This window comes from Fusarium redolens (assembly GCF_020744475.1).
Source record: "Fusarium redolens strain MPI-CAGE-AT-0023 chromosome Unknown BKA55scaffold_1, whole genome shotgun sequence".
NCBI lineage: Eukaryota > Fungi > Ascomycota > Sordariomycetes > Hypocreales > Nectriaceae > Fusarium > Fusarium redolens.
In genome coordinates this window covers 4,834,924-4,853,884 of record NW_025763664.1, presented here as the reverse complement: position 1 = coordinate 4,853,884, position 18,961 = coordinate 4,834,924, and the positions used below count along the sequence as shown (strand labels likewise).

The 18,961-nt window shown below is 49.0% G+C and overlaps 7 protein-coding genes across 7 annotated transcripts; 3 read left to right on the top strand and 4 right to left on the bottom strand.

Moving 5' to 3' along the window:
* The first annotated feature begins 1,172 nt into the window (after positions 1 to 1,172).
* On the top strand, positions 1,173 to 3,367 carry BKA55DRAFT_551931 (uncharacterized protein). The gene is made up of 3 exons (XM_046191394.1): positions 1,173 to 1,601; positions 1,658 to 2,080; positions 2,137 to 3,367. The coding sequence occupies exons 1-3, from the start codon at positions 1,464 to 1,466 to the stop codon at positions 2,893 to 2,895; spliced, it is 1,320 nt and encodes a 439-aa protein (XP_046057279.1). The 5' UTR covers positions 1,173 to 1,463; the 3' UTR covers positions 2,896 to 3,367.
* A 67-nt stretch (positions 3,368 to 3,434) lies between these two features.
* On the top strand, positions 3,435 to 4,377 carry BKA55DRAFT_632111 (ribosomal protein S8). The gene is made up of 2 exons (XM_046196960.1): positions 3,435 to 3,568; positions 3,646 to 4,377. Exon 2 carries the CDS (start codon positions 3,722 to 3,724, stop codon positions 4,220 to 4,222), a length of 501 nt encoding a protein of 166 aa, XP_046057278.1. The 5' UTR covers positions 3,435 to 3,568; positions 3,646 to 3,721; the 3' UTR covers positions 4,223 to 4,377.
* Positions 4,378 to 4,566: 189 nt separating this feature from the next.
* On the bottom strand, positions 4,567 to 6,992 carry BKA55DRAFT_533104 (uncharacterized protein; the record flags this gene model as incomplete). Its single annotated transcript, XM_046189419.1, has 2 exons — positions 4,567 to 6,635; positions 6,893 to 6,992. The coding sequence occupies 2 exons, from the start codon at positions 6,990 to 6,992 to the stop codon at positions 4,567 to 4,569; spliced, it is 2,169 nt and encodes a 722-aa protein (XP_046057277.1).
* Positions 6,993 to 9,026: 2,034 nt separating this feature from the next.
* On the top strand, positions 9,027 to 10,153 carry BKA55DRAFT_533103 (uncharacterized protein; the record flags this gene model as incomplete). The annotated part of the gene is made up of 2 exons (XM_046189418.1): positions 9,027 to 9,051; positions 9,108 to 10,153. 2 exons carry the CDS (start codon positions 9,027 to 9,029, stop codon positions 10,151 to 10,153), a joined length of 1,071 nt encoding a protein of 356 aa, XP_046057276.1.
* Positions 10,154 to 10,259: 106 nt separating this feature from the next.
* BKA55DRAFT_551923 (P-loop containing nucleoside triphosphate hydrolase protein) lies at positions 10,260 to 13,120 on the bottom strand. Its single transcript, XM_046191393.1, has 4 exons — positions 12,882 to 13,120; positions 12,712 to 12,823; positions 10,629 to 12,655; positions 10,260 to 10,577 (listed from the first exon to the last, which is right to left on the bottom strand). The coding sequence occupies exons 1-4, from the start codon at positions 13,046 to 13,048 to the stop codon at positions 10,523 to 10,525; spliced, it is 2,361 nt and encodes a 786-aa protein (XP_046057275.1). The 5' UTR covers positions 13,049 to 13,120; the 3' UTR covers positions 10,260 to 10,522.
* A 604-nt stretch (positions 13,121 to 13,724) lies between these two features.
* On the bottom strand, positions 13,725 to 15,262 carry BKA55DRAFT_588928 (aspartic peptidase domain-containing protein; the record flags this gene model as incomplete). The annotated part of the gene is made up of 2 exons (XM_046194860.1): positions 13,725 to 14,896; positions 14,950 to 15,262. 2 exons carry the CDS (start codon positions 15,260 to 15,262, stop codon positions 13,725 to 13,727), a joined length of 1,485 nt encoding a protein of 494 aa, XP_046057274.1.
* A 1,511-nt stretch (positions 15,263 to 16,773) lies between these two features.
* BKA55DRAFT_496934 (pyridoxal phosphate-dependent transferase) lies at positions 16,774 to 18,020 on the bottom strand (the record flags this gene model as incomplete). The annotated part of the gene is made up of 2 exons (XM_046186410.1): positions 16,774 to 17,487; positions 17,541 to 18,020. The coding sequence occupies 2 exons, from the start codon at positions 18,018 to 18,020 to the stop codon at positions 16,774 to 16,776; spliced, it is 1,194 nt and encodes a 397-aa protein (XP_046057273.1).
* Positions 18,021 to 18,961: the final 941 nt, after the last annotated feature.

Here is an 18,961-nt window from a genome sequence, read left to right as displayed (position 1 = left end):
GGAGTGAGAGTTTGTCGAACAATTACAATGCGATCACAAAGCGCCAAACAGTGTAGTTGTAGAGTCGTGTCTCTCGTGGTGCAACTTTCAGACGAGAGCAAAAGATCGACTCGGCCCCATTTGCTGCAAGTTGATAAGCCTCGATAAGGGTAGTCGCTAACAATGGCCAGTTACGTTTGGCGACGGACTGGAGCTTCTCTAACGGAGCCTGAGTTGGTGGGGCACTTGAAAATGTTTTATGCATTTTATGCATGTGCCACACTAACGGAAGCTGTTAGCACTCTGATTGTAAACGGTGCTGTTTTGGGTAAGTGGGGGTTTACGGCACAACGGAAACGTGGTTAGTAACGGTGGTCCATGCGAGAGTGTTAGTGCATTAGTGAACACCAAGCATGTGAAGGGCAAGGAACTCAAACTGATCTCTACAAGAGAATTTCTGAAACTTGTCTCCAACTAAACATTTGAATTTCTACTCATTTGAGCTGAGAAGAATTCTATGACATCAGTGTTAGGTTTGAGTAAAGCATGCCATTTCTGAGCAGACAATTGTGAGATCTGGGGGTTGAAGCTGGTTAAATACAGAGTTACTCTCACGAGAATGGCAAAAGAGCTGGGAAAAACGCTTTGAAGGGAGTGCTGGGCCACCGAGAACAAAATGTGCAATACTGGTACTTGCACCGGCTTCGCTCTATGTTAACACCACAATGGCCCTGGGTGGGAGCAGTCAGAAGACACTTACTGGGTTACAGCTAGCGGCCTCTTTATTGGCCCATAGTCTCAATCTAAGGTAGTCTGACTACTAGACCGTTCCTTTCAACCTTCAGTGGCAATTACTTACTGCAACACCGAATGCCGGGGTTGGTAAGTGGTCTTGTGGTGACTGTAAGGTTGTTCTTGGCTCTTCTGTAGTGAACAAAGTGGGCCCCCGCTTCCGGCCGGCCGCTATCGCTTTGATGCAACAGTAGCAGCCGGCCCTATCGGGGCTTGAATCGGTCCTCGATTTATTAGTATGACGGCCTTAATATCTCGCCATCTCTGGACATTTCTTGTCTCCGTTTGTCCTTGACAAACCTCACGAGCAAGATGGTGAAGCCTCAGAAGATCGTTGTTGTAGGTGCTGGGCCTGTTGGTTCTCTGGCGGCTTTGTATGCTGCTCAGAGGGGACATGAAGTTGAAGTTTATGAGTTGCGACCTGGTAAGTGACCTTTTTTTAACATGTTTCCCATTGGCGCATCACGAAAGACTCAAATCAGTTCCGGAACCCCGAGGAAACTCCTTTGAGGCTTTCGCGACTTGCGAAAAGTTGTGTATAAGGTTTTTCATGAGGTCTTTTATGAGAATTCTTCTCAACCGTTCGAGAGGTGCATTCACTGACTGGTCTAGACCTCCGGGATCCCAGTACTATCCCACTCAACTTTACAAAATCTATCAACCTCGCAATTTCAGAGCGTGGAATCAATGCTATGCGCCATGCTGGTCAACCAGGCCTCCTTGACCATGTCATGTCGACAACAATTCCCATGAGAGGCCGCATGATTCATGGTAGAGGTCCAACTGGAGCTCTCTTTGAGCAGTCGCAAGACTACGATGTCAAGGGACGAGTATGCATAATTGCCTCAACTCCTGTGTAGCATGTGACGCTGACGATTCGCAACAGGCAATCCACGCCATTGACCGGGCAGGCCTGAACAAGCGATTGCTCGATATCCTGGACAATATGCCTAATGTCAAATTATTCTTTAACCACAAGCTCACAGGCGCAGACTATCGCGAATGCAAAGCTTGGTTTGAAGTGGCCGATGCAAAGTCGTCCGAAGAGTCTCGTCCAAAGGAAATCGATATTTCCTTCGATCTTATGATTGGAGCTGACGGTGCCCATTCTGCTGTTCGCTACCATCTTATGAAGTTTACCCGGATGGACTACCAGCAGGAGTACATTGATACTCTATGGTGTGAGTTCCAGCTCAAGCCAGTCAAAACTGATAAAACAGCCGATCCAATGGCCAAGTTCCGAATATCGCCTAATCACTTGCATATTTGGCCCGGCAAGGATTTCATGTTCATTGCTATTCCTAGCGATGTATGTTCTTATTCGTTTCTATTGGTTCCCCACAATTTATTGACTCTTTTGTTTAGGACGGCTCATTCACATGCACACTCTTTATGCCTAGCAAGGATTTCTCGGAACTTGAGAATAACCCAGCCAGCGTTCCAGCCTTTTTCGACAGCCATTTCCCGGGCGTTACCGACTTGATACCAGGCGATGAGTTGATTGAATCTTTCAATACAAATCCTCACCTCCCACTTATCAGTCTCAAGTGCAAGCCGTATCATTATGGCGCTTCTTGTGTTATTGTTGGTGATGCCGCTCACGCCATGGTGCCTTTCTATGGCCAAGGCATGAATGCGGGAATGGAGGATGTACGGATTCTCTTTTCAATATTGGACAAACATGCTCATATTGACGAGTCCAATGACCCTGCCAGCGAGTCATCTGAGTCCGGGCCAGCTTTCCAGCGATCACTTGCGTTGGCGGAGTACTCAGCGGTCCGGCCAGCCGACGCCCATGCAATCAACGATCTTGCCCTGCAAAACTATGTTGAGATGCGATCTTCAGTCTTGTCAAAACGTTACAGGTTGAGAAAGTATCTCGAAGAGATGATGAGCGTGTACTTCCCTCGCCTTGGCTGGCAGACGAAGTACTCTCGAGTCAGCTTCGGCAACGAGGGCTACCTAGACGTCATCAACAAGAGTGATACCCAAGGCAAGATCTTGGTGCGAAGTTTCTTGACTCTGGTTGCCAGTCCTTTCTTGGTTTCAGCTGCGGTATTTGCTTACAGGTACCGACGGTCATTCTCTGCTATGATCAAGGCTGTTCGACAGCTTCCCTCGTGAGGGAAACCCGCCGTCGTATTGGTACGATGTACTAGTGAAAATCTTCGCTTATTTATTAGAAATCATGTGTCACTGCTCAGTTGCAGGAAAAGTTGGCTATAATTAAAGGTCAAATTGTAATATAGAATTAAAACCAACATGACTAGGACTAAGCTTGGAAGTAACAAAAGAAGGTCAACCTTCGATTCTAAGAAAAGAACTTCCAACTATCTATGAATCTACTGAATTAGTCGCATGCGCCTCAAATGTATCGTTGATCTCTAGAGTTCAGATTAGTCTACGGGTTTATCGAGAGCGTTGGCGATTTGCAGCACCACCACTCTTGCTAAAGAGTAAATTCGAATTCTTGGTAATTCATCAACGTCAGATACTCACACTTATATCAAATTGCTAGCTTTATTTCTGGCACTATAAAAACGAAGCACACATTCATCGTCAGGTTATTCTTATGCACTAATGCAATGATATGCGCTTAGCCAGTATTCGGCTTAGTCATTCTTTGAACTTCTGAATTTTTGGCCCGGATCTACAACGCTCTACGGAGAGTCTCGTTGAGATCGAGATATTGGGCGGCATTTCTCGCTCTAAACCTACGACAATTAACGGTGGGAGATTATATCTCGGTCAATCGGTGTCTTGATTTTGAAGACCCTGGTCTCGCTTTCTTCCAGAGGTGAGTTCGACAATTCCACATCCAAACTGCGCGATAGGAGCCGCAAGGAAACAAATGTTAACAAAGCGTCAACGTAGTGAAGACCGATTCCAACGAGACGACCGAACTCTTGCTTACTCACGTCGATACCGTCCATTCTCTAAACCGCCCATCATGCCCTCAGTCACCAACATTGCGAACATGTGTTCGCATCTCCAAAACGCCTCTAAAGCCCGCCTGGGTATAACATCCGTCAAGAATTGCAAATACAACCTTCAACTCGCCCTCGCTCTTCACCGATCAGGTTTCTTCTCGGCAGTCTACCGCTCCGGTCCCCATCCCCCAACGCTCGAACAGATGGTCTCTCAGCCTCCAGAGCCTGTGACAAACGCCAACGTAGCCAAGATGCGCCTGTGGCTCGGTCTTAAGTACTGGGACGGTAAGCCCGTTCTCGGAAAGGCCAATGCTATTAGCACGCCGAAACGTCTTATGACGGCCGACATTGCGGAGCTGGCTAGATTGGCGAGAGGGTTTCCTACGAAGGTGGATGGTGGTGTTGTGCCGGGCTTAAATCTTGGCGAGTGTATGTTTGTATCAACGTCGAAGGGTATGCTGGAAGTGAGGGAGGCACTCGCGAGAAAACAGGGTGGTCTGTTAGTATGCCGGGTTTCATGAGCATGAATATCTAGAGGGGTTTTGCTTGGGTGGTGGGAGGAGCCTATGTGCTTTCACGATACGATAAATAGGGAAGCTTGTATTGTACAACTAGATTAAGTCCTATAAGGACGGTTTGTGTATCAAAAATCAATCTCAGCATGAGAAACTGCCTTTCGCATTACAAATATTTTTGTTATCTCGCAATCTCGTTTTCAGATGCTCTTTTCTTTTACAATAAGTTTGCGATTAAATCACCATTCGCCTTCGCTTAAAACAGGTATCTATACAACAGCACAAAAAGTACATCCCCTCCTCAATGGTTAAATCAAACAATCTTGTGTCTCCCGCAATCTATCCCAAATTTATTCCGTCTTGGTAACGCGTTCCTCGTCTTCCTTCTGCTCTTTGTCAATCCTCTCTCCAGTGGTATCCTTATCTTCAACAGCCTCAGCGGTCTTCTCGTCTTCCTTGGTATCATTCTTGTTTGTAGTGTCAGTCTCATTGTCCTTCTTCTCAGCAGTCTCCGTCTCGGTGGACTCGGCATCCTTCTCCAACAAGGGGATCGCCTTGTCCGTGGTCTCTGGCTCAGGAACGGTGGTTGATGCCTCCTTTGTCTCCTCGACAACAACAGGAGGTTGAGTAGAGCCCTCCTCTACTAGAGGAACGATAACGTCGTTCTCAATTGGCTTCTGAGATTCAGCCGTGAGCTCCTGCTCCCTGGACTCCTCGATCTCATCAGCAGGGGTCTTCTTGGGAGAGGCGATGAGCTCCTCAGTAGCGGTGGTTTCGGGAACATCGACAGGTTCTTCCTCTTTAGGCGTCTCGGGGGTGATAGGGTGAACCTCTTCCTTCTTCTCCTGCTCCTCCTTGCTCGATTCCTTGGGATCATCCTGGGCCTGGGTTTCCTCTTGAATAGGCTCCTCAACTTCAATGGGAGCGTTCTCCACAACGGGCTCTGGTTCGGGCTTCTTCAAGTCGTGAGGAGCATCGTTGGTCTGGGGTACCTCGGTTTTAATTTGGGGCACCTCAGGACTTTCTGACTTGACAGGCTCATGTGACTTCTCTTCGACCACGGGTTCAACCTTGGAGGCCTCGTCTGAGGCGACTGAGCCGGTTACAGACTTCGGTCCAGCTGGCTTTCTGGCAGGTTTCTTGGCACTTCCCGGAGTTTTCATGCTACTCTCGCGGCGTGTAGCATCGGCTCCTGAAGATGTTGGTCGTTTGGCTGTCTTCTTGGGCGGCGTGGTAGGCACTTTCTCGGAAGTCTTTTGAGCTGAAGCTTGTGTTGGCCGCATCATGCGGGCCAAAAAGCTCTCATCGACTGGTGCTTCCTTCTTGGGATGAGCGGGATCGGAGGCCTTCTTGGGAGGAGGGCCAAGGCTTGGCCGTGAGCGGCCGACATTCGAAGGTTGACGCTTGACGGTTTTGCCAGTACTAGCGCCAGCTCCTGTCGCACTCGCCCGGCTAGCTGGGCGAGCAGGTACGCTGAGATTCTGTGAGCTGGCCGAAGGTTGAACCTGACGACCTGTCTTGGCACCGGAGGATGCAGTTGGGGCCATGAGAGAAGCAGGGAGGTGCACAGGCTTCGTAGGAGACTTGGGCTTTGGTTTTACAAAAGGAGTATCGCTAGGGGTGGGCTTCAATGGTTGAGGCTTCTTGGTTGCGCTAGCCGCTGAAGGTCGTGTAGCTGTGGGCGTAGTCCTTGGTGCCGGTTTTGTCTCCTTCTTTGGTGCTGAAGCAGCCTTAGGAGCTGGTTTGGGCTCATGCTTGTGTGTGGTGCTTGGTGTCGGCCGCGTCGCGGAAGGGGACTTTGCCGGAGGCTTGGTGTTCGGGGCTTTCGTGGAGATGGAGATGGTGCTGGGTCGAGTAGTGGTTGTTTTCTTGGGAGCGCTAGCCTTTGCAATTGCTATGGGAGCTGTCTGCTTTGGCTCTTTTGGTTCTTTTGTATCCTCGATCTTAGCTTGACCATTGAGACCTGCAGGAGCTGCTGGAGGCTTGTTTTCCTTCTTTGGCGAAGCTGCAGCAGGCTCTACTGCGACAGGCTCTGCTGGTAGCAATGAAGGTGATGGTTCCTCCGCGTCTTCCTTCTTGTCGGGGTTGACACTGGGCTCATCGGTGACAGCTCCCATTTGCTCTGTGGGTGTCTTTGGGGGATCAATTGGGTGACGCGGCGACTCCGGGATTGCCTCTTGGAAGAAAGGCTTGCTTGCGCGTGGCGCATCTTCAAGAGACGCGGATGGCTTGTCTGGGATAGTGGAAACAGATTCTGCGTCGGTGTCCATGCTTAATCGACGGCGTGACACACTGGATTCGTGGCTGGGATCTCTCCTAAGACCTATCCTTCCGTCTTTCTCAATGGCAACAAAGCTTGTTCTGACTTTTGACAATGGCCGGACAGGTGATTCGGTTCCGCTGTTGCCTGTGCCTGAGCCTGTGGAGAAAGAAAACAGGTTTTGATCAGCAAGGGGTTAAAGGGAGAGAAAGATTGACGGGAAGGACACGGTAGGTATGAAAGAATGACGCTGAGAGCTAGTGTGGGCAATTCCAGAGCAGGTGCAATTAGAGTAAGCTTTTTAACGGCTTTCCTAACTTAAAAGTTGCATCTCGCAACAGCTCTAAAAGTGTATCCCACCAGCCAGGAAATGCGCGCTCATTCTTGATATCATATCGCGGAAGTATCGATCGTACCTTGGACGGGAGTAGAGGCGCCAGATGATCGGCCTCTGTCGGGCGGGCTCGTGTCGCCCTTGTTCTCGAACATGGCGCGGAGGTTCTTAACCTGACTCATTGTTGCTGAGGGTTCTCAGAGACGAGACGAGACGAGCTGAACAAGATGCAAGTTCGGTCGGGCGACCTTGTGGTCTTTTGGGGGTATTCGTTATGTACAGTTCAGCAGGTTCTAGAGTTGAGCGCGTGTTGTGAATGGATAAGGATCAGGATAAGGACAAGATGGGATGAGGTGTTGTCTGGCTGGTTATGAGCGGCGTCCAGTCGCAAAGGAGGCAGGGTACCTGTACGTGTACCTTGCTACTTGAGGTACATCAGACAGATACGACGGGGCTCCTCAGGTCAGGCACAGGTCGTTAGTGGATTGAGGGGCGAGCCGTCAAACAAGGGGTACCTGCTGTAGCTGGCCTAGTGAGGTATTCCAGGAGGCGTTTCAGCACTGCTTGAATACTTTCCTGTGGATGTATCTCATGGGGCTAAATTGCTTCGGTAGGTGGAGGCGGATGGTGGAGGGACTGGCAACCCGCAGAGAATCGCTTCTGGTACGTTGGGCTGTTGCAGAATAATAGGGGCTAAGATCACAGGATGGTACAAGAGTTGGACAGACCACAAGGTAATTCTTCAACATCGCTCATGTACTACAATATCGAGATGGTGTCTAGACAACTCCTGAAGCTCGGCAACCAACCAAATCATTCCACATGAAACGCCGACCATCACTCGCACAGCAACTAGACGTTATCTTGAGTCATCATGAAGCTCTGCCTCTCGAATTTTCAGGTCTAAAATCTCAAGTTACTCTGGTAGCAAGTCAGTTGCTCGGTGACATTGGCTAACGAGGCAATAGACTGGATTGGATGGAGCCAGGTATGTGCGGTGCTCAGACAAGGATCCAGTCGAAATGAGGCACTGAATGGATCTCGTTCACATCAGGCTTAGCCAGGGACAAAGTAAATTACAATCATGATGAGAGTTCACCGTGATTGCCGGCACAGCGACTGTAATTAATCTCATCCAACTGTCGAGTCAACAAGTGTCCTCAATACTCGACCTGGCAAAGGCGCCTGAGAACTTGAAACAATAAGGAGCTATTATGGTAGCTAAGGTAGCTAAGGTAGCTAGCTATTCCTAGACTGACACGTTTGGTGAAGGATTGTTATGCAGCATTGACAGCCATACTTATACCAGCCAATACTCCGTCGAGGAGGTGTAGAAGAGAAATCGAATACAATGATGGATGAATGGCTTAAATCAGTCGAAATGAACACAAGATCAACCTCGACATGGGACGGACCGACCGCAGGCTAAAGTTAGCAGTTCTGACTACGAATACGTACCACATCATTCATTCATTCATTCGTTCATTCGTTCATTCATTAATTCATATAATTACCCCTATTTTATTTTATTTTATTTTATTTTATTTTATTTCATCCCATTCCATGCCTCCGCTTCTTCCACGTTGTCTCGGCTCTGAAGTTATTCCTTCGGCTGCCCCGCGGCTATCCTCCTGTATCATCCAGTAACATTTTCCCGTACAACTTAATCTTTGCAATGGACTCTTTGGAAGCTTTGATGCTGATATTGGAACGCATGAGCTTCCGTGTGGGGTCGGCTGTGTCTCATATGCTCTCCCCACATCCCCCGATCGAAGCCCTCGTTCCAGGTAAATCATGTCCAATGGATCATTGACGTCCAAGGACTCTTTCGTTGGATCATTGATTATGCGCTCACGTCGTATGAGAACTGAGATTAGGTCCATCTCTTTGTTGGCGTGACTCTTTGTCGATATCAGATGTGAGCCGAGTATCGGCCAACAATAAATGCTCCCAGACGAGACTAACATAAACAGATATTTGTTCAGACATATTGATACACTTATGCAGATGTTGTTGAGAGATAGAATATATAAAAACATCTCAAATAAATATAGTAGAATGTGCAGTCAACATAAACTTTGTATAACGTTACTTGGCGCCATCGGCCTGACCACTTTTTACCCGATAACTACCAAAAATCCATACCACATTTCTTACCCGTTCCGATCATCGGACAAAAGAACTTGAACTTCTTCTCAACTCCAATTGTGCCCATCATGTCCTTCCGCACCCTCAGAATCGGTACGGCACGCCATCGCCAACTCGATACAATATCTAACTAATATGTTAACTTATAGGCCTCATCCCCGGTGATGGCATCGGCAAGGAGGTCATCCCCGCCGGCCGCCGCATTCTCGAAGCTCTTCCCTCCTCTCTCGGCCTCAAGTTCGACTTTGTCGACCTCAAGGCTGGCTTCGAGACCTTTGAGCAGACCGGCGCTGCGCTCCCCGACAAGACTGTCGACGTTCTCAAGAACGAGTGCGATGGTGCGCTTTTTGGAGCCGTGAGCTCGCCTACACAGGCTGTCAAGGGTTACTCATCGCCCATTGTCGCTCTGCGAAAGAAGCTCGACCTCTACGCCAACGTCCGTCCCGTCAAGACTGTCATGACCGCTGCTAAGCCTATTGACATGGTCATTGTCCGCGAGAACACTGAGGATCTGTACGTCAAGCAGGAGCAGACCCATGAGACTCCCGAGGGCAAGGTTGCCGAGGCTATTAAGCGCATTTCCGAGAAGGCTTCGTTCCGCATTGCTACCATGGCTGGTGACATTGCTCTGCGTCGCCAAAAGATTCGTGATGCTGGTGCCTCTAGCATTCACAAGTCTCCTCTCGTCACCATCACCCACAAGTCCAACGTCCTGTCCCAGACCGACGGTCTCTTCCGCGCTACCTCCAAGAAGGCCCTTGCCGATCCCAAGTTCTCATCTGTTGCTGTTGAGGAGCAGATTGTCGACTCTATGGTTTACAAGCTCTTCCGTCAGCCCGAGGACTACGACGTCATTGTCGCTCCTAACCTGTACGGTGACATTCTCTCCGACGGTGCTGCTGCTCTTGTCGGCAGCTTGGGTCTCGTCCCCAGTGCCAACGTTGGTGAGGGTTTCGCTATTGGTGAGCCTTGCCATGGCAGTGCTCCCGATATTCAGGGCCAGAACATCGCCAACCCCATTGCTACTCTCCGATCCACTGCTCTGATGCTCGAGTTCCTCAACGAGGAGGAGGCTGCTGCTAAGATCTACGCTGCTGTTGACGGCAACCTTGAGGAGGGCAAGCTCTTGAGCCCCGACCTGGGCGGTAAGGCCACTACCGAGGAGGTTGTCGCTGACATTCTCCGACGCCTGTAAAGTATATAAAACATCAAAAGTTGGTAGCTAGATCAGATATCTCATGCTGTATGAACATGTAACAATACAGCTAGTGTTTGGATGTGGCTTGAAGATCTAGAGAGGATTGTATATTGTATACGTTTTCTTTATCCATATTTTCTAAATACCTCCGTCAAAAGAAGTGCCCCCTATCCAGCTTCTACAATTCATTTGTGTATCGTTGACGTCTAAGCCCTACCAAGGAGCCATTTTCGTATGACATTATATTACAAGATCGTGCACCCATTCATGTGTGTTATACAATAGTACAGACAACATTGTCTGCGCTTAGGCCGTTACATCACTGATGTCCTAGGCCATGATACATCTTCAACTCCAACGACTAGCTTATTTGGTTCGCTTAGCCTCAAGCTCAGCCTGATACTTGGCGACCAGTTCCTTTCTTTAGAGTTGTTAGTACTTTATTTTTTCGCAATGATGAAGAGATACATACTGAAGATGAGGAGGAGCAGGGGCGTAGTGGCTGAACTCCATGCTGAACTCGCCCTTGCCCTGAGTGGCAGCACGAAGCTGAGAGCTGAAGCCAAACATGGCGTTCAGACTGCAGTCGCAGATAAGTGTGAAATCCTCGCTACCAATATCGGTATCGTGAATGGTGGCGTTACGCTTGTTCATAAGCATAAGAATGTTACCCTGGAACTCGTTGGGGGCAGTGATAGTGGTCTTCATGAGAGGCTCAAGCACCTGGCCACCAGCATCGGAGAAAGCCTTCTTGAAAGCCATCTGGGTGGCCAAGTTGAAAGCATAATCGGAAGAATCGGTAACGTGAGTAGCACCATCGTTGACAACCATCTTAGCACCGATAACCTTGTGGCCCAGGAGAGGACCCTTCTCACAGACAACGTCGAAACCCTTAGCACAGGCAGAGAGGAACTTGTCGGGAATGTGACCACCAACGACCTGACTCTCATAATGGTTCTCATCAGGCTTGTCGTTGGGCTCAATCCATCCAGCAACACGGGCGAAGTCACCAGGACCACCACTCTGTCGCTTCAGGAGGTAGTCGTAGTCGGCTCGTCGGGCAATTGTCTCTCGGTAGGCAACACGGGGCTGGCCAGTGACACACTCGGTCTTGTACTCACGTCGGAGACGCTCGACATAGACCTCAAGATGCAATTCACCCATACCAGAAATGATAGTCTCCTCACTCTCGGCGTCAACGTGGACACGGAAAGTAGGATCCTCACGCTGGAATCGGTTCATAGCCTTACTGAAGTTGTCGGCATCACCGGTTCGCTTGGGCTTGATGGAAAGAGACATGACAGCATCAGGAACGAACATGGAAGACATAGTGTAGGGAAGACCACCATCAGTGAAGGTGTCGCCGGAGGCACAGTCGACACCAAAAACAGCGCAAATCTCACCGGCACCAACCTCAGAGACATCCTCCATCTCGTTGGAGTGCATGCGGACGATGCGGGGAATTCGGACCTTCTTGTCAGTTCGAGAGTTGAACAGGTAGGTGCCCTTGCTCAGCTTGCCCTGGTAGACGCGGATGTAGGTGAGTTGACCATAGTTGTTCTCCTCGAGCTTGAAGGCAAGACCGACAAATGGAAGAGAGTCGTAGGGAACCAGCTTAACCGTCTTCTCGCCCTGGGACTTGTCCAGACCAGTGTTCTCAATCTCAGAGGGGTTGGGCAGGTAGTCGCAGACAGCGTCGAGCATAGGCTGAACACCCTTATCGGCAAGAGCAGAACCCATCATGACAGGAGTGAAAGTTCGGGCGATAGTAGCACGTCGGATAGCGGCCTTGATCTGAAGGTTGGTAGGTTCCTGCTCCTCAAGGTACAGTTCGGCAATTTCGTCGTCGACATCGGCAAGCTTCTCAACCAGAGCCTGGCGCTTCTCCTTGGCGAGTTCCTGGAGAGGACCGGGAATCTGATCGGTAACGCGAACCTTGGTACCTCGAGGACCCTCGAAGTACATAGCCTGCATGTTGATGAGATCGACAACGCCCAAGAACTCGTCTTCGGCACCAATAGGAATCTGAATAGCGGCGGCGGGAATCTTGAGCTTCGTGTTGATCTGTTCGACTGCCTTCCAGGGGTTGGCACCCATGCGATCCATCTTGTTAACGAAAGAGATTCGGGGGACATTGTAACGTTTCATTTGACGGTCGACGGTGATAGTCTGAGACTGAACGCCAGAAACAGCGCACAGAATCATGACAGCACCGTCAAGGACTCTCAGAGCTCGCTCGACTTCGATGGTGAAATCAATATGACCAGGTGTATCAATCAGGTTGAAGTGGTAGGTTTCCTCTTTGCCGTTTTCCATTTTCTTCCAGTCGGCGAAAGTAGCCGCAGACTGGATAGTGATGCCTTTTTCCCTTTCGAGTTCCATAGAGTCCATCTTAGCGCCGACAGAATCCTTTCCTCGAACCTCATGGATCGAATTGATTCGGCCGGTGTAGAACAGGACTCGTTCACTAACTGTTGTCTTTCCACTGTCGATATGGGCCTGTGAAGTCCTTGTTAGCAGAAGAGGGTGGCATGGCGACGGTGTCATGATCATACAGCAATACCGATGTTGCGCACACGAGACAGGCGCTTGGCCTCCTCAGCGGACATGTTGGCGGCTACATACTCGGGTGTCAAGCTAGCAGCATCTTCCTGAGCTTTCTTGAGACTATTTATGATATGAGCATTGTGTTCAGCAAGTAAAAGGGGGGCAATCGACTACTCACGCTTCTTGCGCCGCACTGCAAGTACGCTTGGTCTGGCTGAAGGCTCGTCGACTCTCCCGGGCGGGAGCAGCAGCTGGTATGGTAAAAGAATGGCTACCACAGCTTGGCTGCTGGGTGCCGAGTAGCAGACGGCAATTGAGCCATCTGGCAGCCCATGTTGCCCTCATCTTGCAATCTTGGACTTCAGCGAAGAAGTTGAGGAGAGGGTTGCCAATGATCGACGCTCCATTGGAAACTTTTTTCTTTGGTGTCGGGATTAGCAGGATGGAGGCGTCGCGCCACATGCATACGCAGTTCTGATTCGCTCAGCGCTTAATTCCCGCCATTAACGGCCCCTATACTTGAGTGTTGGAGGGTGTACGCCTCAACCGAACGCCTCTATGCCCCGAAAGGAATGGAACATAGACAAAATTCGAATGTTTTCGTAAAGGACTACAACCATACGCTTGAATGCAATGTATTCTCTAGCATTGAAGATGTATTTTGAGATGTTGAGAATATAATATGTGTCTCATGTGAGAGGTGCAAAACTGCCAGTCTGCTTAGATTGAGTCCTCGGGGACTTTCTCGACTCGAGATATTGAACACATGTACGCATCATTAACATTTGCATTTATAAGTATTCTTTTAGGCTTGTTTATGCCATTCTTTTACTGGTATCATTTCTGTAGTCTCATCACCCGTTGCGCCTTTTTGTATCCTCATTACCGATGGCTCCGTCCGGCCGTTAAACGCCAAAATCAGCCCATGTCAATATGACCCTTGTTCAACGCCAGTATCATGAGCCTGTTAGCCTCTGAAGCAGATGACTATGCAATACAGCCAAAACTCCTTAAGACGCCATCAAAAAATGTTCGAGAAAATCCCTCCGCCTACGAGCATAAAGCTCATAGTGGTAACGACCAGCGCCAAGGGTATTGCAGGGCGGTTAAGCAATGATCCCGCGTTGTCCTCGTCATCATTTCTATTTGAATTCGATTCTTGAAATCCTTCAGCAGCAGTGAAGTTATGACCTGGGACTGTTGGTTTCTCGGTTGCTTTGTGCTGATTGCTTGCTGCCGTTGCGGATGGGATGGTTGCTCCATAGCTCTTAAATGGGACTCGTTTGCTTTTCGTCGAATTGAAATCAGTAGCAGCAATTCCAACTTCGTTATTTACCAGATCGTAAACGACATAGGCGGATCGAAGAAAGGTGTTGCCGAGGAGGTACAGATCGTTGGTGTCGTTTTGGATACCGAAGGTACATATGTTCTCGCCCTTATACGCGCCTGATTCAAAGGCTGGCATATTGGCCGCGTCGCTGGTCATGGAAAGAACGAGCTCATCCATCCCTACACTGATGCTAGGACCGTCAGGGCCTGCGAATCCAAATGTGAAATTCCCCTGGTTCCTGCCATACGCGCATGGTAGAACAGCTACTCCGTAGGATGGCGACCAGACAGCACCAACTTCTTCCCAGATCTCGTGGGCCAAATCTTGGGGAAGGTAGCTCAGCGTGGTTCCAGAATCGAGAACCGCCTGAATAGGGAAACTATCTGAGGTAAGGGTGTCGCTGCCGCTGGAGCTAGTGGCGACCAGCGAGGTCAAGGCCACGACGAAGTGGTAGTAATGGCCGTCCAGCTTTTGAATGTCGATCCGGTGCATATCGCCCACGTACTTTGCTGTGTCAACCCCTCCGAACAAAATACTACCGGCTTTGGCGTCCAGGTCGTTGAGCCATACACTGTAGGCAATGGTGTTGATGTACCCTGCTTGGTACATCGCAACAGGAAGGTTCGGGTAAATAACATCCGTGGTGCTGCCCGATGCCTCGTTCTTGGCGTAACCAACGCCAATCAACCCATATGAGATGTTAGTCTTAATAGCCAGTCCCATGGTCAGATTGTTGATGATAGCGCCGTCCAGCTCAAAGTGATCCTCAAAATAATCGCCCTTGACATAGCTGTCATCAACAAAGGTGATGCCGAACATTCCGGGCGCAACATGTTTGAATGTCTTGGACTTATCGGGGTCGACTGTTGAAATTGTCAGTAATAAAGCATGACAACTATTCAGGGTGCCATCTTACAGCTTCCAAGAGGGCAACCACTTTTCCCATTGTTGTCGTCTTCGCAGATATCTGCACAGTTCCAGGGAACCCATACATCACTACTCCCGGTATCGAGCTGAAGGGTAATGTTCTGAGGTGGATTGCCGATCGTGACCTCTGTAAAATAACCTCCCTCGGATCTGTCATTACTTATGACCTCTTCATAAGTCGTTTTGGCGCGACGGGCCAAATGTGGTTGAGGATGGCGGCCCTCGATGTTCCACTGGATAGTTTGGGCTTGCACAAGGCCCAATGTCGAAACCAGCGAAGCACCCACGAGGGACGACTTCATTGCAGCCACGAGGAAGAGGCAGGCAAGGGCCAGAAAGAGATGAGTTCAAGAATGGCGTTGAACGGAGTAACGCCACCCTCCTCCATAAGGTGAATAGGCGCGGAGCCAACCAACCGATATATAAGAATACTGTAAAATGGCGAGTGCCTTTTGTGTATGGATAAATAGGTGAGAGAGTAAGAATTGAGAGGTGAGTTGAGTTGATAGGTATTAGTTTGTTTGAAGGGCGAGGTATTGTAGAGAAGCGCTTAACAGCTAGGTCGGTTGCACTAGTAGGATATAGGACACAGCAGGATGTCGCAAGAAACGCCAGGTAGAGAAACACAGGGTAGAAGACCCAAAGATAGCAGATGTGGTGGAGCATGGGACAGCTGCAACTGTAAATGCAATTGATGAAAGAGGGGAATTCTGGAGAATATAAAAAGAACAAGGGTAGAAAGGAAAACGAAGTAACGAATCAGGGTTAACAATGAGTGAAAGATTGTCGATTGACAGGAGAAACGATTGATGAAGTGGAAGAAACGGCACGGGGGGCCACGCAAGCTTGGTAACGAACGACGGCCACACCAGACCAGAATCGGGACTTTCCCACTTGGATCACTAGTAAACTATTACCAACTCGGGAACTTGCCTCTTGACTTGAGTGCGTGCACGCTGTAGCGCCAAGATGTCTCGTTGACCCTTGCGCTAAAAAGGGTGAGTCGTCAGCATCTCTTTGGACTGGGATGATGGGGAGAAATAAAACATAAGACGCAATGGGCATGTGGTAGTGGCCGTTTCTGTCTCGCGCTTTCTGTCACCCCTCAGCTGCAAATCCATGGACCCCGTGGGATGATGCACTAGGTGGGCGGGTACTAGTTAGTTGTTTGAGGCTTACGAAGCCCGGTGCTAATTAATTATTTTGTCAGTTCAAGTTCCATACACGATCGGAAGCTGACAACATCCGTCAGTGTCAAATTTCTCCTGCCCTATCTCACTTGCCAAAGTTACCATGGATCAAATTGACTTTACACCTTGCTTCTTGTAGAAAGGCACGGTTATCACGGTGTATTGTAATTACCGATTTGAAAATTACCAAAACATCAAAACTCTTTGGAACTCTTGGTATCTCAGGACAATACGAGATTTGTACATGCTCACAAACCAAGAAGAGCTGCCAAGAAGTGATCATCGTCGCTATCGAATTAGAGTGTAGACCTGGAGACTGTACCTGGCAGATCAATTAACATTCTGAAAACAAAATGGACGATCTGTCAGTCCAAATCGTTGGATTTGACCCCTTGTCTCCTGTCGTGTAGCAATCAACACTTGCATTCTCCCACTTTCCGTGTTGCCGTGCGTCGTGCGAGCATTTGCACAACCCGTTGAATATTACCAGCTGACGACGCCGCCTTGGCCAAGTTGAGTTGTAAATGCCGCTGATCTGTGCAGCTCGGGGTCACTCTATCTAATGCAGTTCGATATGACCAATGCAAGATTCAGTGCGAGTAATTGTGTTACCTCTAGACTGCCTATAGTAAGTTTGCCTCGATGTAAGCACCCAATCGCTTCAATCCCTCGACTAGAACATGTGTCTCACAGACATACCCCATTCTTATATATCCCTTGAAGTCCTCGTCGTTCCCAAAGCATTTCGAGCCTGCCACAAACAAGACATTGTTCTTCCTCAACAGGTCTAAGCAGAAATCAACATCGTCTATGGGTTGGCCATCCTTGCTGAAACGAACAAATGCTGTCGTGCCAGCCGTGGGCTCTACCCAAGAACAGACGGCCTTATAGCGTCCGGTGAACTCTTTGACCAGTTTCACATTGGTTCTCGCCAGAGTCAAGTTGCGATCAACCAAAGAAGGGAGAACTGCTGGTGACAAGGCGTATCTCGCGACCTGGTCATCGATCTGGGAAACGCTGATTGTGGTGTAGTCTCGCGCTGCCATGACGGCTGAAATGATGGACTTGTCCTTGCTTGCAATCCAGCCAACCCGAATCCCAGCCAAAGCATATCCTTTGGACATTGATCCCGTAGTGATCGTTTTTTCATAACCCAATGTCGTAGCAGGCTTCGGTATGTCGATTTGACCAGAGGCCCCGCCATGGAAGAGTGGGCGATAGACCTCGTCCGAGAAGAGGATGATGCCTTTCTCCTTTGCTATTTGTGCAATGCGCTTCAGTACACTGTTGTGGATAGGAGCGCCGGTGGGATTATTGGGATTGTTTATGATGATCATCTGTGACAACCGTCAGTAACCTTTTTTTTTTTTTAACCGCCTGAAATCCTCACCTTTGTGTTCTTTCGGAAGAGGTTGATCAACTCATCCACGTTGGGAACGAAGCTCTCTTCTTCTTTCAGCTTCCATAATGAGACTTCAGCGCCAATACTTCGCGGGACCTCATATAGCTGCTGGTATGTCGGATAGACGCAAATAACATGATCATCGGGTCCAACGAGGCTATACAGGGCTAGGAAGTTGGCACCGATCGCACCTTGGGTAACAACAATATCCTCTGCGACAAGTTTTGTGTCTTCAGTGCTGCAATGGGCAGCAATTCTCTCTCTCAATGCGTTAGAACCGGGAATAGGGCCGTATGTAAGTTTGAGGCTTGTATCAATGGGACCTCGTGCTTTGGGGTCTTTACACATGCTGACCAAGTCGTCAATGGATACGGACGCAGCACACGTCTCAGCGACGTTCAGGACCCCAGGAGTCGTCTCATACTCGTCCATCCATTGTTCAACTGCGAACGGTGCAATTCGGACCATGTTGAGGAAGCCTTGGGCATGGTCAGATCCTTGTAAATGGCTGTGTTCTGATTTTTGCAATACTTGTTGACTGCGGTGTCGGGCTTTAAATACCTACTTCATTTGGATTGATTCAAAGTTGAGTTGAATGTTGGTGGACCTGATAAGCTCCACCTTCACACGCCCTTCTGTCTCCAAGCGCCTTTCAACGTCATAAACGCCTTTTACTCTGTCAAGTTAGGCAATTAACTATGGGTTCACTGATCGATTGGGGCAATTGGCCATGAATCACTGTCACAGGGGCCCGCGAATACCTCGCCGCGTCTATCGGGGGCAATCATGAGGTGGTGGCATTGGTTGCTGGTCATGATGATAAGCTGCTTGAGAGCTTCCCCACAAAGCTTGATCAAGAGCGACAGGGGTAAAATCTGGGGACAACACCGCTAATAAAAGCCTGAAAGTAGCTTTCACCATATCACAGGTATCATTCACATATGAATACCAATTCAAGTATCGTTAATAAGTCATTCTATTACTCTCGTATGATATCTCTATGTCTCTCGACCCAAGTTGGTTAGGAGGGTTGTGTAGCTCATGGGTAGCTTATTCAAGCTCCCAGCACCCGTAGGTCATGGTTTATTATAAGGCATCATGAGACAGTTCGATCTTCGCTACAACATTTCATGTTTCAACTCAACTACCAGAGTCTTTTTATAAATAGTCAAGTCGATCTAGCATTGCACGTTACATGTGGTCGTATTTATGTAACAATGTCAGCATCAATGTTGCATGATATGTGGCTAATTCCGTCCAAGACGGAAGAGCAGTTTGGCAACCTGGCGTAGTATTGGTACGACTGTATGCATAATGACTGTGATCCGAGATCTGCAATACGAATATTCATTGTTTTGCTGTTATACGGAGTTTAGTCCACAGAACAGAATAAGTTAGAGTTATCGTCA